Here is a 14,496-nt window from a genome sequence, read left to right on the forward strand (position 1 = left end):
GCAGGCATAAACATTTTTGACAGCATCAAATCCTTTCTGTTTAATGATTGCCTTTGTACAGCAGCACACTGCCACTCTGCCAGAGAGCAAAAGATGCAGTGGAGTTCGGCAGGATCTGGCACCTTTACAGAGGATAGGCTGGGGACCTGGACAGGGGAGAGGACAAAGGGAGATATGGAGCTATAGGGGGCTTGATTGGTATGGCTGGGAAGGGAAGAATTGAGAGATAATAAAGTTAATTGGGACTGGAAAAATATATTTTAATGAGGAGGTGGGAAAAGTAATCAGATCTTATAATGAATTCTATTCAATGGCAGCTGCTACTTGCATAAAGGAAGACCTCAAGGAAATAAAAGGTGTTTGGAAAAATCTAGATGTCATTGCTTTGTGTGTGTGATAATATGGTAACCAGCCTCGAAGATGGACCCTAATGATTCTTACCTCCTGGTATTTATACTGTTCAGGCTAATCTAAGTAACCAATAGGATATTGTGGAAATGATGAAGTGTTACTTCTGAGATTAGGTTATGAAAGATATGGCTGCTGCCTTGCTATCTTGGATCACTTCCTCTGGTGGACATCAGCCACCATGTCATGAAGACACTCAAGCAACCCTATAGAAAAAGCTTCATGTGAGAAACTTAGGCTTCCTGCCAACAGCTAGAATCAACTTACTAGCCATGTGGGTTAGCCATGTTGAAATAACCTCCCTTAATTCCAGTTAAGCCTTCAGATGACTGCAGCCCTGATAGATATCTTGACTGCAATCTTTTGAGACCCTCAAGCCAGAACCATCCAGCTAAGATCCTCCTGAATTCCTGACCCAAAGAAAGCTACTAAGTTTTAAGCTACTAAGGTTTGAGGAATTTGTTATGTAGCTATAGATAACTAATACAGATGGACAGAAAGGAGAAATGAAAAGTAAAGGTCCCTCATAGTAGGCCTGGACTTGCACCAGCCCCTAAGGGTAGAACAAGTGCTAGCTTCATTTCTACTTTTGGACTGCGGACAGCCACATCTGGCTAGAGGATGACAAGTAGGAAGGGAATCATGTCTTGTCTGCTCTTTCTCCTACCCCTCTTTTTTGTTTTTAGGGGAGGACTAGGATGACATTGAGAACTCACACAAATTTTGCTTTTGGCTTTTCATGGGCTCCTGGGAAAAGCTTCACTGTCCTTTAATCCATTTTCTACTAGGCTTGAGAGCATGATTTGGATCTTATTTATTTCTATCCTCATTGCTTAGCAAGTGAACATTTGCAAATAATGACATTAGAGGGGAGGGCAAAATCCCTTCCTCCTGAATTCTGGAGAGTCCATTCTTGGAAGGGAATCAGTTTATCAATGAAATTTTGATAATAATACCATGCATGGCATCAGACATTTTCACTATTAAAAAAATCAATTAAAAAAAACTCTTTAAAAATTGCCTCTATTTAAGCTTATTTGCTTTTAAGAGCTTCCTTTCACTTTTCCATCCATTTTTCTATGACATGTGACTTTAACTGCTGCTGAAGCTCCTAAGATGCTTGATCCAGCGGAGCATAGAGATCTGTTGCCCATAAACCAACAATACTACTGCCAAGCTGCCCAAAAAAATCACAGTGAAGAGCACTAGAATGGAATTAGGAGACCTAATTCTGGGATGCTGTAATTTATTAGCCTATATGTCTTCGCCACCGACCAGCAAGCTGTCCCCGCCACCGACCTCAGTTTCTTTATCTTGAACTGAGAATGTGTGTCTAGTGGGGTCCTCACGAGTTAGGACTCCAATGTACAATCCCAAACTGAAAGCAGTGGTCAGCGTACCTCTGAGTTACTTGTGGTTACAGTCCGAAGTTCTACGACTTCCTTTTTTATCCTAAGAATACGTCCTCGGTGAAAGGCTGTCAAGTTTGCTGACTGGGAAGAGTCTTCCGGTTTTGAAAGACAGGATCTCCGTGTTTCCAGTTTAGTTACCAACTCTGGGTGACCGGGCAAATCCTTCTCTCTGGCCCTGTTATCCAGAAGAGGCTCGAAGATCTGGGCAGTGACTTGGGAGAGCTTTTCGGGAGAGCCTTTCTACAAACTGGATAGCTCAGCCCGTGACCGGATTCCCGTCCCGCCCGCTGTCCCGCTCCCGGGTGCAGTCGAAACTTAAACCAGCTGTGCCAGCTAAGGGCCGCTGGACTTGGGAGGAGGAGGCTACAGGTGAGTTCTTAAAGGGGCCGGCTGAGCTTGGGTAGTACCGGAAGCTGATAACTGGGCGGGGGACGCAGGCTAGAGGGAATGAATGAAAGAGTAAAGCAAGGTAGGAATTTTCTTCTCTGAAATGCACTCTTGCTTGGAATTAATCACTTAGACTTTAAAATCCTCTAGTAAAACCCTAAAACTCATATCAAATTAATCAGTCTCCCTATTTCGCGTGCCCTTCAACTCAGCCCCTCCCCCTAAACTTTTACTTTAGGGAGAATAATAACTTTTGAAAAATCACGATGACAGTGCAGAGGTGGTTCCCTTCCCCCTCTGCCCAACACCCCTCTGTTCCACCTTCCAGGCTCCGTCCTCTCCCACCCCCTAACGTGGTTTGTGCAGTAGACCCCTCTACAACACCGGTTTTTTTTTTTTTTTTTTTTTTTTTTTTGGTCGGGGATCCACCCCCGGGGGAGCCAGGCACTTTCTCCTGACTTGGAGTTGAAAACAGCACGTGTATAATGAGGTTAAAGAGTGCCTCAGAATGTGTGTCCCGGGTCTGGTGTAGGTGAAGTCACGTCTCTTCAGAAACCCCGATCTTTCTGGGCCTGGCGCGCTACTCGCTCAAAACCGCCGGACATACAGGTGGGCTAGGGCGAGGTAAAGGCGGATTCTTCCAAGGCCAACCCGGACCACCTGTAGAGTCCGTGTGTTAACTCCATTGTCCTCAGAGCGCCTTCCGTGGTCGCCCTTTCAAGCTAGGAGGTTCACGGGGTTGCTCCGGGATCAGCTTTCCCACTCCCCTCCTCGCCCCCCTCCCCCTCCCTATCCAAAGGTAGCGCTGAGAGCCCCGGGCTGGGCGCGAGCCGCCTCCTCACTTCCCATTGGTCGAGAGAGCGGGGAAAGCAGTCACGTGGGGGTGCGGCAGTCCAGCTTCGGGGCCGCCATCTTGGCGGAAAGTTTGGGGGGAGAGAGGTTGGGGGCGCGGAAAAAGGCGAGGTTCCGGGGGTGGGACGGCAAGGAGGGGAAAGGGCAAGCGGGCTAGCGGGCCGCGGCGAGTGTGGAGGCGGCAGCCAAGGAGCAGGAAGAGGCAGCGGGGGTGCGGCCGCAGAGGGGAGCTCCTCCCCCGTTCCCTCACTCCCCTCAGCTGAGCTCCTCGAGCCCCGGGCGGGGCGGGGGGACGTGGAGCGGGGCTGGGCGGGGGAGCCGCCCCGAGTCGGTCCGGGGCGCACCCCAGCTCTGAGCGCACGCCGCTCGCAGGAACTTTGTGGTGGCGCTGCAGGTGTGGGGGCCCGCGGAGGTGTGCATGTGGGGCGCGAGGGCGTTGCGGAGAGCGTCCGCTGCCCGGTCCGGCCCCCGCCGGAGTAACCCGGAGGAAGCGAGCGAGGAGAAAGGCAAGCGAGAGGAGGGGGCCCCGGCAAGGCGGGGTGATCAGCCCAGCTGGTTCTTTTCTTACAGCCGCTGCTGGTTTAGGGGCTTAAGGGTCGGAGCTCCCCTAGTAGCAGGTGGGGGGTGTATGCATACTTAAGCCGAGGAGGGAGAGAGAGCCTCACGTCTAGGCATACAGTGCCTTTGTGGGGGGGCAGCTTTCGAGGAGAATTGGAAGCGGACTTCTGTCTTCCTCTTACTTTGCAGAGGTATCACCCTTAGTTAAAAGCTTTCCTGATTGATACTGCTGGGTCTTGAGGCTCTTCCTTTCACTTGGGAAAACTTTGCCAGGTGGATTTTTCCTGTTAGGGCTGGGAGTTTTTCGATTTGAGATTTAGGGGAAAGTGCTAGTTAAACCACGATTCTGTTCTCTTCTTTAGTTCTATTTCCTTTCTATTTTGTGATTTTAAAGGTGTGTGCCCTCTTCCTGATTCTGGAGAAAAATGCCGGTCCGGAAGCAAGGTGAGAATTTGTCTCAGAACACTCTTGTGGCTGTCACTTTCTTCTCTGTATGTCTGTTTTCTGATGGCTGTGTTTTTAAAATGTTTGTGTAACTGTTGAGACAGCACAGTCCTTTATCCTTACTGCTTAGGAAATCTAAGCCTCACATCATTCAGAAGATGGAAACACCTGTGTGTTTGTCAAACTTTCTTCCTTGACATCTCTAGTCACTAGAGAGGCAATTTTCTCGTTCTAAAACGTCTCTTTAAAAACTCTGAATTGGTGTTTTACTATTTCACTTTATCGTTCTTACCAAGCACTATTTTGTGAGTAAATGTAGGATACTAGTTAAGAACTAGTATTTTGAAACAGTTAAGAGTTGTATTATAATGACAAATTAGAGATAATCTGCTTTTGCATATCAGATCAGCTGAAACTATGTTACTAATACTTCGATGTTCAGTTTTTTTTGTGTGTGGTAAACTACCAGTACACATTTATTAAAACTACTCACCTTCCTCCTTTTTCTACTGTGATGTATGTTCACATTTTTTTGGATTATTCTAGGAAATGAGGGTGTACATGAATATAGTAGCATCAGTTGACCAGGAAGATTTTGAGAACTGTATAGATGTTTTGCAGAATCATTTGCTGCATAGCTAGTGTGTAATACTTTTTCGTAAATAATTTTAATCAGACTCTCTTTTTCTTACCAGATACCCAGAGAGCATTGCACCTTTTGGAAGAATATCGTTCCAAACTAAGCCAAACTGAAGACAGACAGCTCAGAAGTTCCATAGAACGGGTTATTAACATATTTCAGAGCAACCTCTTTCAGGCTTTAATAGGTGGGAATTAAAACTTTATTTGTGACCATTATGTGTCATCTAGGCTTAATGCTCCTTTGAATTCATTTATTTTAAACTTAAGACGATGATGTACTTGGTTCTCTTTCAGGAATTCTGTAACTTGAACATCCAGTGAGTTATATATTTTGATAGGCCAAATCCTTTCCAAAGATATCTAAGAAAAGCTTTCATTATGATTATTTCAGAGGTCTTTGAAAATATTGTTTCATATCCTAGTATTAAATAATAAAAGAGAGTTCAGTTGCAAAAATGTTTCAGGACCCTAAAGGTAACTACTGAATGACTGTTAGCTTTCTGTATTTGACTTGTATTTCTCTGGAGTCCTTAAAATGTTTGAATATTTCTGTTATGTTTAAGAACATTCATTTACCTTAACATAGACATCTGCTTAAACTTGGCATTCAGGGAGTTAGAATTTTAGACCTGGAAAATCAGAGATCTCTTGTCCAATCTTATTTTACAGGCTAGAAAATTGAAACAATTTTATTTTTAACTGTAACTTAAATTTGAAGTGGTGCATTGCTTTAAAGGAGAACAGGACAAATAAGAGTCCTGAATTGTATTCCTGACATTACCATTATTGAATGATATTACATAAATCATATAACCTTTTCTAGGCACCATATTAGCTGTAGAATGGAATAGTTATTTTTAAGACTTTTTTTTAAAAGTAGCTAGATCTTTTCTTAAAGCGAAATCTTTATTCTGTAAGCAATCCCCAGTATATAAATCAAGATGTCCCTGGTCCTCTCATCTAGTTACCTTGAAAAGTGTGCAAACCACTGAACTAGAAAACTTGTCCCTTCCAATTCTAAGAATGAAATGTTTTCTTTTTTTAATTAGTTATTGACTATTTAACATATTAAAATAAGACACAGATTTAATTGCATTATAGTTACTTCCTCAGTGACTTCCAAGGAGGTAACGGCCTTACATCTTACTTATCTGTGGATAGCGATTTTGATGCGATTTGAGGACCACCTTCAAGTCATTGTACTCTATGAAATAACTTACTGGTAAATTGATACTTTCTACTAAATTTGTTTTAGAATTAAGATTTTAAAGACCACTCAATACACCTGAAGAATTTTTCAAAAATTTAATATTATTATAAACCTAAAAAACATATACAAGAACAAATAAAACAGTATAATGAATTGCTGTGTATCTGTCACCCATCTTCAGAAATTATCATTTTGCCTTTTTTTGTTTAAAATGATGGACATTTTTTATATTTCAGTTTCTAAGCTCTGATGTTTAAGGTTCAAATGGATGATCTAATTGGATTCTTCTGGGAAAAAAAGCAAAAATGGAAGGGAAATATAATTTTTAGTTATTTGGTTTTCTAAGTCAACATTAAACCTAGGGATGTTTTCTTTAGTAGGGTCATTGTATAGGGAAAAAAAAATAGTATGACTTTTAAATCCTCGTTTACTTATAGATGTAGATACAGATATAGACATAGATGCAGTCTTTGTGAAGTCTGCAACTCAAGAAAATTAAATGGTTAGTGAAGTAAGCAAACCATCTATGCTTAGATTTCTCTGTAGATTGGAGGTCGATTTGCTATGTTTGGAGGAATTTTTTACATATTCTGCCATGTCTGTTTTGAATGTGTTCATCTATTATATATTATTGAATTTTGCTAAGAGTTTTCCAATTATTAAGTTAATATTTGTGAATCTTTGTAATTTCATTGGTTGTGAATTTACTTTGATAATTAGATTTACTTATATTTTAGTGTTTTATGGGATGTAGTATCAGATTTTGGTGTAAGGAAAGTACTCAATAATAGATTTTAGGAATTTTGAAACAGATAAATTTAATAGAGGGTTTTGTGTGTTTATATCCTGTAATTGAATTACTGACACTACTAGATATATGCATTCTTCTCTATTTGCTGTAATTGGGTTTATTAATTCGACTTTATTACTTTTTTCAGTCTTTGAAAACATTTAAGTCAGTAAGATTTTCTTTTTCCTCTGCACTGGCACCATTGTTTTGAAACAGTGTATTGATGTACTTTATCACTCCAAGCTAAACCAGAATCCATTGTTTTTATAGTATGTACTGAAAAATCTTGGATTAACTATTTTTTTCCTTTAGTAAGTGGCACTCTATCTTCTGAGCCGGTATCTATGGACCATTGAATTAAAGGAGACATGGATCTTGTTTGAAAATCATTTGGCACTTAGATTCTTGACTTTCTGAGTTTGAAAATCATTTACTTAGGCTATAGTGAATTATCTAGTTACTTCTTTGGACTTTCAGTCTGCATCAATTATTTGTTGATTCTATGAACTGTAGTTTGAATTGACTGTTTCCATGTGTTTAAAAAAGTTTGTGTGGGACTTTGGTTTTGGTGTTAAAGAAATTTACCCCACCTCCCCCCATAGTTGATAGATTAGGTTTCTGGTACCTTGGGGTTATTCAGAGGAACAAGCATGTACGTACTATGTCACATCAGTTCTAAGGTAGCAATTTTTAAATATTTCAGTATCTCTGAATTTGGGATGCATTTTATATCTGATATATATTGGGCAGTGATTTTACATTCTTAGTGGCACATGAAATAATGATGTGTCTTCTAATTTATATCCTCAATATCAATATCCTTAATTCAGAGAAATATGACTATCATTGTTCTAGCTCTTAGCTTGAAGATTTGAAAATTATTGAAAATAGAAAAATTTTTAAATAAACTAAAGTTTAATGTCAGCTATGTTGTTTCTTTAGAGCTGAATATTTAAAGTTATAGCTAAAAAAAATCATGAGATATTTATTTGTTGAAAATTTATTCCCAAAACATCTGGTGATTATTGTATAAATGTGAAATAAAGTCTGCCTAATTTTGTTTTTTAGTCCTTACCCAAGGATATGCTTTTTAGAGAGAGAGGAAGGGGCGGGGAGAGAGAGAGAGTATGTGTGCAGTTGCCTCCCTTATATGCCGTGACTGGGGCTCAAACCCCCAACAGAGATATGTGCCCTGATCAGGAATTGAACCTGCAACCTTTCGATATATGGGACTACATACTGACCAACTGAGCCTCTTGACCAGGGCAAAGTCTGCCTAATTTTAATCCCTGATTTAGATTAGAACAATTTGAAAACTTAATATGTTTGATTTTTTATTCTCTTTTTTAAAATACTTTACTTGAAAATTTTGTAGGTAAAATAAAGTGGATGGGGTTTGATTATAGTCAAGAGTAGTTCAGGTGTTCAGATGCATAGTGGTTTGAGATCATTTCTAGGTTTGCCTGGCATTCGAGATGAGCTTGGTAGTCCTCAGATTTCATACCAGTCTAGATCCTTTGGGATACTTATGGGATAAGAGAACTCATCTGCTTTCCTTGCATACAGGAGAAAATCCTGGGCTCAGTTTTAGGCTGGCTTTAGAGACTTGAATGAGCTGTCATACGATTTGTCTATTTTTGTCTGCAGTATATAGCAAGCTTATTTTAATGCACTGTTTTATTTTAGTTTTGCAGGTATTTCAAAATGAAGATGGATTATGTAATAATCCATTTCTGAGATTTTTTTATCACATAGGTCATTTGTTGCTATTCCATTAACTAATAGTTTCACTAGCGCTTGTAAACATGATAAAGGACAGTTAAGTTGGTTGTACTGGGCTTCAAAATATGCGTCTTTCATTCTAACTGTAAAGACAAAATTTACTAGCTTAACCATTTTTAAGTGTATAGTTCAGTAGTTTTACATATATTCACACTGTTTTGATGAAACAGTTCAGAACTTTTTCATTTTGCAAAACTGAAACTGAAACAACTATTCTCTTCTTCCTTCCCCGACTCTCTGGTACAACAACCATTCTACCTTCTGTCTGTATGATTTTGACTACTGTAGATACCTCATGTAAGGGGAATCATACAGCATTTTTTTATGGCTGGTTTATTTTACTTAGCATGATGTTTTTAAGGGTAATCCACATTGTAGTATGTGACAGGATTATCTTCCTTTTTAAGGCCGAATAATTCTTTTGCATGCATATACCACATTTTTGTTTATCCATTTATCCGTTGATGGACATTTGGGTTGTTTCCACTTCTTGGCTACTGTGAATATTGCCGCTATGAATGTGGGTGTGCAAATATCTCTTTGAGGCCAGCTTTCAATTCTTTTGGATATATATGCAGAAGTGGGATTGCAGGATTTTATGGAAGTTACATTTTTAATTTTTTAAGGACCCATCATACTGTTTTCCATAGCAGTCATCCTAATGCATGTCAGAATGTGACACTTTTAAATGTGTGTAAAAAGTAATAATGGCTAACATTTTTTGAGCACTTCCTATGGGCTAATACAAGTATCTGTTTAATTATCATTATCCTATAAGGTGTATATTCACCTACGAGATGATTATACCATTTTATAGATTAGAAAACTGAGGCACCGAAAAATGACATCTCTTGCCCAAGGATGTTAAATTGTGGAGCCAGAAATTGAACTTATCTACTCTGAATCCAGAGCCTCTCCTCACTGTCAGTTATTAGGGTATTCTTTATTATCAGTTGAATTACTTTAATGTGATAAATAACACAACAGGCATGTTTAACATAGATGCCTGAGTGCATCTTTGCTCTGCAAAGACTTTCTGTACTATTCATGATGTGCAGGGTCAGTGGTATTGTTTTTCTAAGACAGTTTTTACTTTGAAGGAGAATGTTTACAATGAAGGAATTTACATATTTTGAAAAGTGGACTTAACTTAGTAATCAAAGTGTCAACTTCCAGCCATAATGGTAAAATGACAATGTTTCTTAAATTGTTTTCACTTATTGGTCCCAGTACTGTTATATTTTAGCCTGTTGCTAACTTTGTTTGTGTATATATGTATGTGTGTAACTTTGCTGACTGGGTTTGAGAAAGGGAAACATAACAAAATATGGATCAACAGTTGTCTAAAATTTCATGGAATTGGAGGAAAATTTTAAGTTTTTAGTTGGTGGTTTTGATTGAATTAGATTATTTGTTGATAGTTTTGTTTACTACTGGTCTAAAGCAGTGCTTTGGTTTTGCTGAATCTGGTTGAATTCTCTTTAAAACCTTTTAATCACAGAACTGTAAAAGCATCTTTAATATTTCTCCTAATTTGAGCTGTTTTATTTATGTGGGATCAAATTTTTCCTACTAAATTTTTCTTTTTCTAATTATATTTCCAGCACACTATCCAGTCTAGGACCAGGCATTTCATTTAGTTGTCATGTTTTTTTTTTAATCTCCTTTAATATGGGCACATTTTCGTAGTCCCTTTGTCTTTTATGACGTTGACATTTTTGAAGAATACAGTTCATCACTCTTATCTTTTTTTTATATAATTTCTCATTTTGGGTTGCCTTATGTTTGTTTATGATTAGATTCAAGTTATGTATTCTTTGGAGTTCTGTACATCCAGAGGTACACTGCCCTTCATTGGTGCTGTTAATTTTAATCACCCAATTAAGGTGTTATCTCATTACTTTATAGTTACTGTTTTTTCCCTTGCCTGTTGGGACACTTTAACATTATGCACATACCCTGCTTTTTAGCAAAATTTTCACCTACAATTTAGCATCCATTGATGATGCTGCCCAAACCAGTTTGTACTATGTTAAAAGTGAAAGTTTTGTAATAGTAGCACTCCTCTACATTTTCAAATTAACACTTGGCATCTTACTATGATTAAGAGCTCCCCTCCCCCACCTATTTATCTGTCCATCTATTGATGTATCTTATTTTCTTTGAATGGTTGATAATTTATTACTATCCGTAATATTTTTGGTGCTCAGATTGTCTCAGACTTACCTAGTGAAAGCCCTTGAAATCTTGCCCTTTTGTCTTTACTACACATCCCCATCATTTTTTTAAAAGTGTGTTCTTTCTTTAGGCTCAAAAGTAGGTTCCAAATATACTTGTACGTATCCTGCTCCAGCCTTGGAATCAGCCATTTCTGAGAAGCTCTGGTTCCTTTGGATGCACACCTGGTGAATTCCCCATGACTATTAGTCGAATTGCTTTTAAAACATTGAAGTAATTTATTTTTCAGCACTGGGTTGAAACACAAATTGTAATGCATACTTTTAAGTTTTATGTGATACTCATTTCTCTTTGGGGATCAAAATGACTATTTAAATGTCCCTTGGCTTAGAAGAAAGCATCGAATCTGTGCTTGAGTATATTTGAGTTAATAAAAACATTGTATTTGCTTTTAGTCAATTAACTGATACAATTTTTTTTTCCTCTAAAATGGCAGGGTTATGTTTTAGTTTTTATTCAGCCTTCTCTCCTACTTGTTCTGTAGGGTTAATATTCTTTTGGAACATTATTCTTTGTGTGTATATACATACTTTTATTTTGCAAAGCAAACTCCTGCACAAGTAAAATAGAATTCCTTCCTTCATGGGAATTAATATTTAAAATCAGTGTGTAAGGTGAAAAAGCACATTAGATTTAAATTATCCTTGAAAATCCTCAAGAATTTAACACTGTCTTTCATTAACTGCAATATAATTAGTGTTTTGCTCTAGTGGAAAGAAATCATTGTGTCCTCAGTTGAGCAACAGATGTAGTTGGCTTGAGATTAAGTGACCTCTTGTACTAAAAGCTCATAATTCTAGAATCACACTTAGCACAGTAAGATATAGAGAGGTGTTGACATTATGAGATGCATATGAAAACAACACTATCTGAAGAAACAATCTTCTCCCTTCTAATTTTTTAGGTAACAGTCATTTACTTAGTGATTTAATAGGTAGAATTGTGCCCTTTTTTGGTGGATGTAGTTGAGTTTGCCCCAGTGCCTATCATGGGACCTTTCTGTACTATTCATGAGAACTATTTTTATACCATAAAATTTATTATTGGATGTCTTTCCATTTCAGTAAACTTGAACCATTTTGAATGAATGTGTTTATATTGTATAGATTTACTGTAGTTTTATTAAAAATGATTTTCTAGGAGCATATAGGCATGTAATTTTTTTTAAATTATAAACAACAGAGCATTTGTATATGCGTCTTCTATATTCTTTATTATATACTTTGGATGAATTCTTAGAAATGAAATACTTAGTAGAATGGGTTGTGTATTTTTAATAGACTTTTAAAAAATTCTTTTTTGACTTAATTGTTACTGTAATTTTTTTGTCATTACCATTTAGTCCCTTTGTACTCCCCTCTGCCCCAGCAGTCACCACACTGTTGTCCATGTCCGTGGGTCCCTTTTCATTTTTTGCTCAATCCCTCTTTCCTCTAACCACCCCCACCCAGCCCACTAGCTGTAATCCTGCTGAGTCTATCTCTGTATTGCTTCATAGTTTAGTTTGTTCGTTAGATTCCACATATGAGTGAAATCATGGTATTTGTCTTTCTCTGACTGGCTTATTTCACTTAGCATAATATTCTCCAGGTCCATCCTTACCATTGCAAAGGGTAAAATTTTCTTCTTTTTTGCCACCAAGGAGAATTCCTTTGTGTACTGTAGTTGTTTTATCTAGTCATCTGGTGAGGGACCCCTGGCCTGCTTCTATATCATGGCAATTGTATATAATGCTGTAATGGACATCGGGGTGCTTATGTTATTTCAAATTAGTGTTTTGGGTTCCTTCTGATATATTCCCACAAATGGGATCACTGGGTCAAAAGGCAGATTCATTTTTAATTTTTTGAGGTATCTCCATCCTGCTTTGCAGAATGGCTGTACCAATCTGCATTCCTACCTACGGTGCAGAAGGGTGCTCCTTTTTCCACATTCTTGTCAGCACTTGTTGTTTGCTGATTTATTGATGATAGCCATTCTAACAGGTGTGAGGTGTAATATCTTACTTGGTTTACATTTGCATTTCTGTGATGATTAGTGACGTTGAGCATCTTTTCATAGGTCTAATGGGCATCTGTATGTCCTCCTTGGAGAAGTGTCTGTTCAGGTCATTTGCTTATTTTTTAATTGGGTTGTTTGTTATTTTGGTGTTGAATTTTCTAAGTACTTTATAAATTTTGGATATTGACCTCTCTTCAGATGTTCTCACGTTCCTTGGGTTGTCTTTGTATTTTGTTGATGATTTCCTTTGCTCTGCAAAGACTTTCTAGTTTGGTATAGGTCCTTTGGTTTATTTTTTCTTTTGTTTCCTGTGCTTGGAGAGATATATCAGATAAAACATTGGTACTATCAGTGTCCAAGATTTTGCTACCTATGTTTTCTTCTATGATTTTTATGGTTTCAGGTCTTAACATTTTAAGTTTTTGATCCATTTTAAATTCATTGTTGTGTGAGGTGTAAGAAGATGGTCTAGTTTGACCATTTTACACATGTCTGTCCAGTTTTCCCAACACCATTTATTGAACAACCTATCTTTAGTCCATTGTATGTGCTTGCTCCCTCTGTTGAATATTAATTGACTCTAAAGGTGTGGGTTTATTTCTGGGCTATTCTATTCCATTGATCTATGTGTCTGTTTTTATGCTAGTACCATGTTGCTTTGATCACTGTGGCCTTATAGTATAGTTTGACAGTAGATGGTGTGATTCTTGCAAGTTTGTTTTTCTTTCTCAGGGTCGCTGTTGCTATGTAGGGCCTTTTGTGGTTCCATATACATTTTTGAAATATTTGTTCTAGTTTGTGAAATATGTCATTGGAATTTTCATAGGAATTGCACTGAATGTATAGATTGCTTTAGGCTGTATGGACATTTTAATGATGTTAATTCTTCCTATCCATGAACATGGTGTGTTCTTCCATTTATTTGTATCTTTTTCAGTTTCTTTCTTTGGTGTCTTATAATTTTCCAAGTACAGATCTTTTTCATCCTTGGGTAGGTTTATTCTTAGGTATTTTATTCTTTTTGGAGCAATTGTGAATGGGATTGTTTCCTTAATTTCCCTTTCTGTTAGTTTGTTATTAGTATATAAAAATGTAGCTGATTTCTGGGTATTAATTTTGTACCCTGCTACTTTGCTGAATTCATTGATCAGATCTAGTATTTTCTTGGTGGAATCTTTGCAGTTGTCTGTGCTCAGTATCATGCCATCTGCAAATAAAGACAGTTTTACTAGTTCCTTTCCAATTTGAATGCCTTTTATTTCTTTTTGTCTGATTGCTTTGGCTAGGACTTCCAGTACTATGTTGAAAAAGAGAGGCGAAAGCATACATCCCTGTCTTGTGCCTGATCTTAAGGGGAACGCTTGTAGTTTTTGCCCATGGAGAATGATCCTGGCAGTGGGTATGTCATATATGCCCTTTATTATGTTTACCTATATTCCTTCTTATCTCATTTTGTTTAGATTTTTATCATAAATAGATGCTGGGTTTTATCAAAAGTTTTTTTTGCATCTATCGATATGATCGTGTGGTTTTTATCCCTCATTTTGTTCATGCGGCGAGTCACATTTATTGATTTGTGAATGTTGTGCCAACCAACCTTGCATTCCCAGAATAAATCCCACCACTTGATCATGGTGTATGATCTTTTTGATGCATTGCTGTCTTTGGTTTTTTGAGGATTTTAGCGTCTGTGTTCATAATGGATATTGGCCTATAATTTTCTTTCTTTGTAGTGTCTTTATGTGGTTTTGGAATTAGGATAATGCTGGCCA

General features: G+C 37.9%; 1 protein-coding gene across 15 annotated transcripts in view; it reads left to right on the forward strand.

Moving 5' to 3' along the window:
* Positions 1-1,968: 1,968 nt before the first annotated feature.
* The window catches only part of DLG1 (discs large MAGUK scaffold protein 1), a 284,963-nt gene continuing 272,435 nt past the window's right edge, over positions 1,969-14,496 (forward strand). For 14 of the 15 annotated variants that reach the window (XM_054575105.1, XM_054575108.1, XM_054575109.1 and 11 more), the window contains exons 1-3: positions 3,367-3,565; positions 4,012-4,061; positions 4,757-4,888. In XM_054575105.1, the coding sequence (XP_054431080.1) occupies positions 4,043-4,061; positions 4,757-4,888 (151 nt within the window). In that variant the 5' untranslated portion in view covers positions 3,367-3,565; positions 4,012-4,042. Of the gene's footprint in view, positions 2,190-3,366; positions 3,566-4,011; positions 4,062-4,756; positions 4,889-14,496 lie in introns of those variants that run through there. The other variant, XM_054575106.1, reaches the window with a different exon arrangement.

Source organism: Pteronotus mesoamericanus, unplaced genomic scaffold (genome assembly GCF_021234165.1).
Source record: "Pteronotus mesoamericanus isolate MK-2021 breed Mesoamerican mustached bat unplaced genomic scaffold, CSHL_Meso_final contig_27, whole genome shotgun sequence".
NCBI lineage: Eukaryota > Metazoa > Chordata > Mammalia > Chiroptera > Mormoopidae > Pteronotus > Pteronotus mesoamericanus.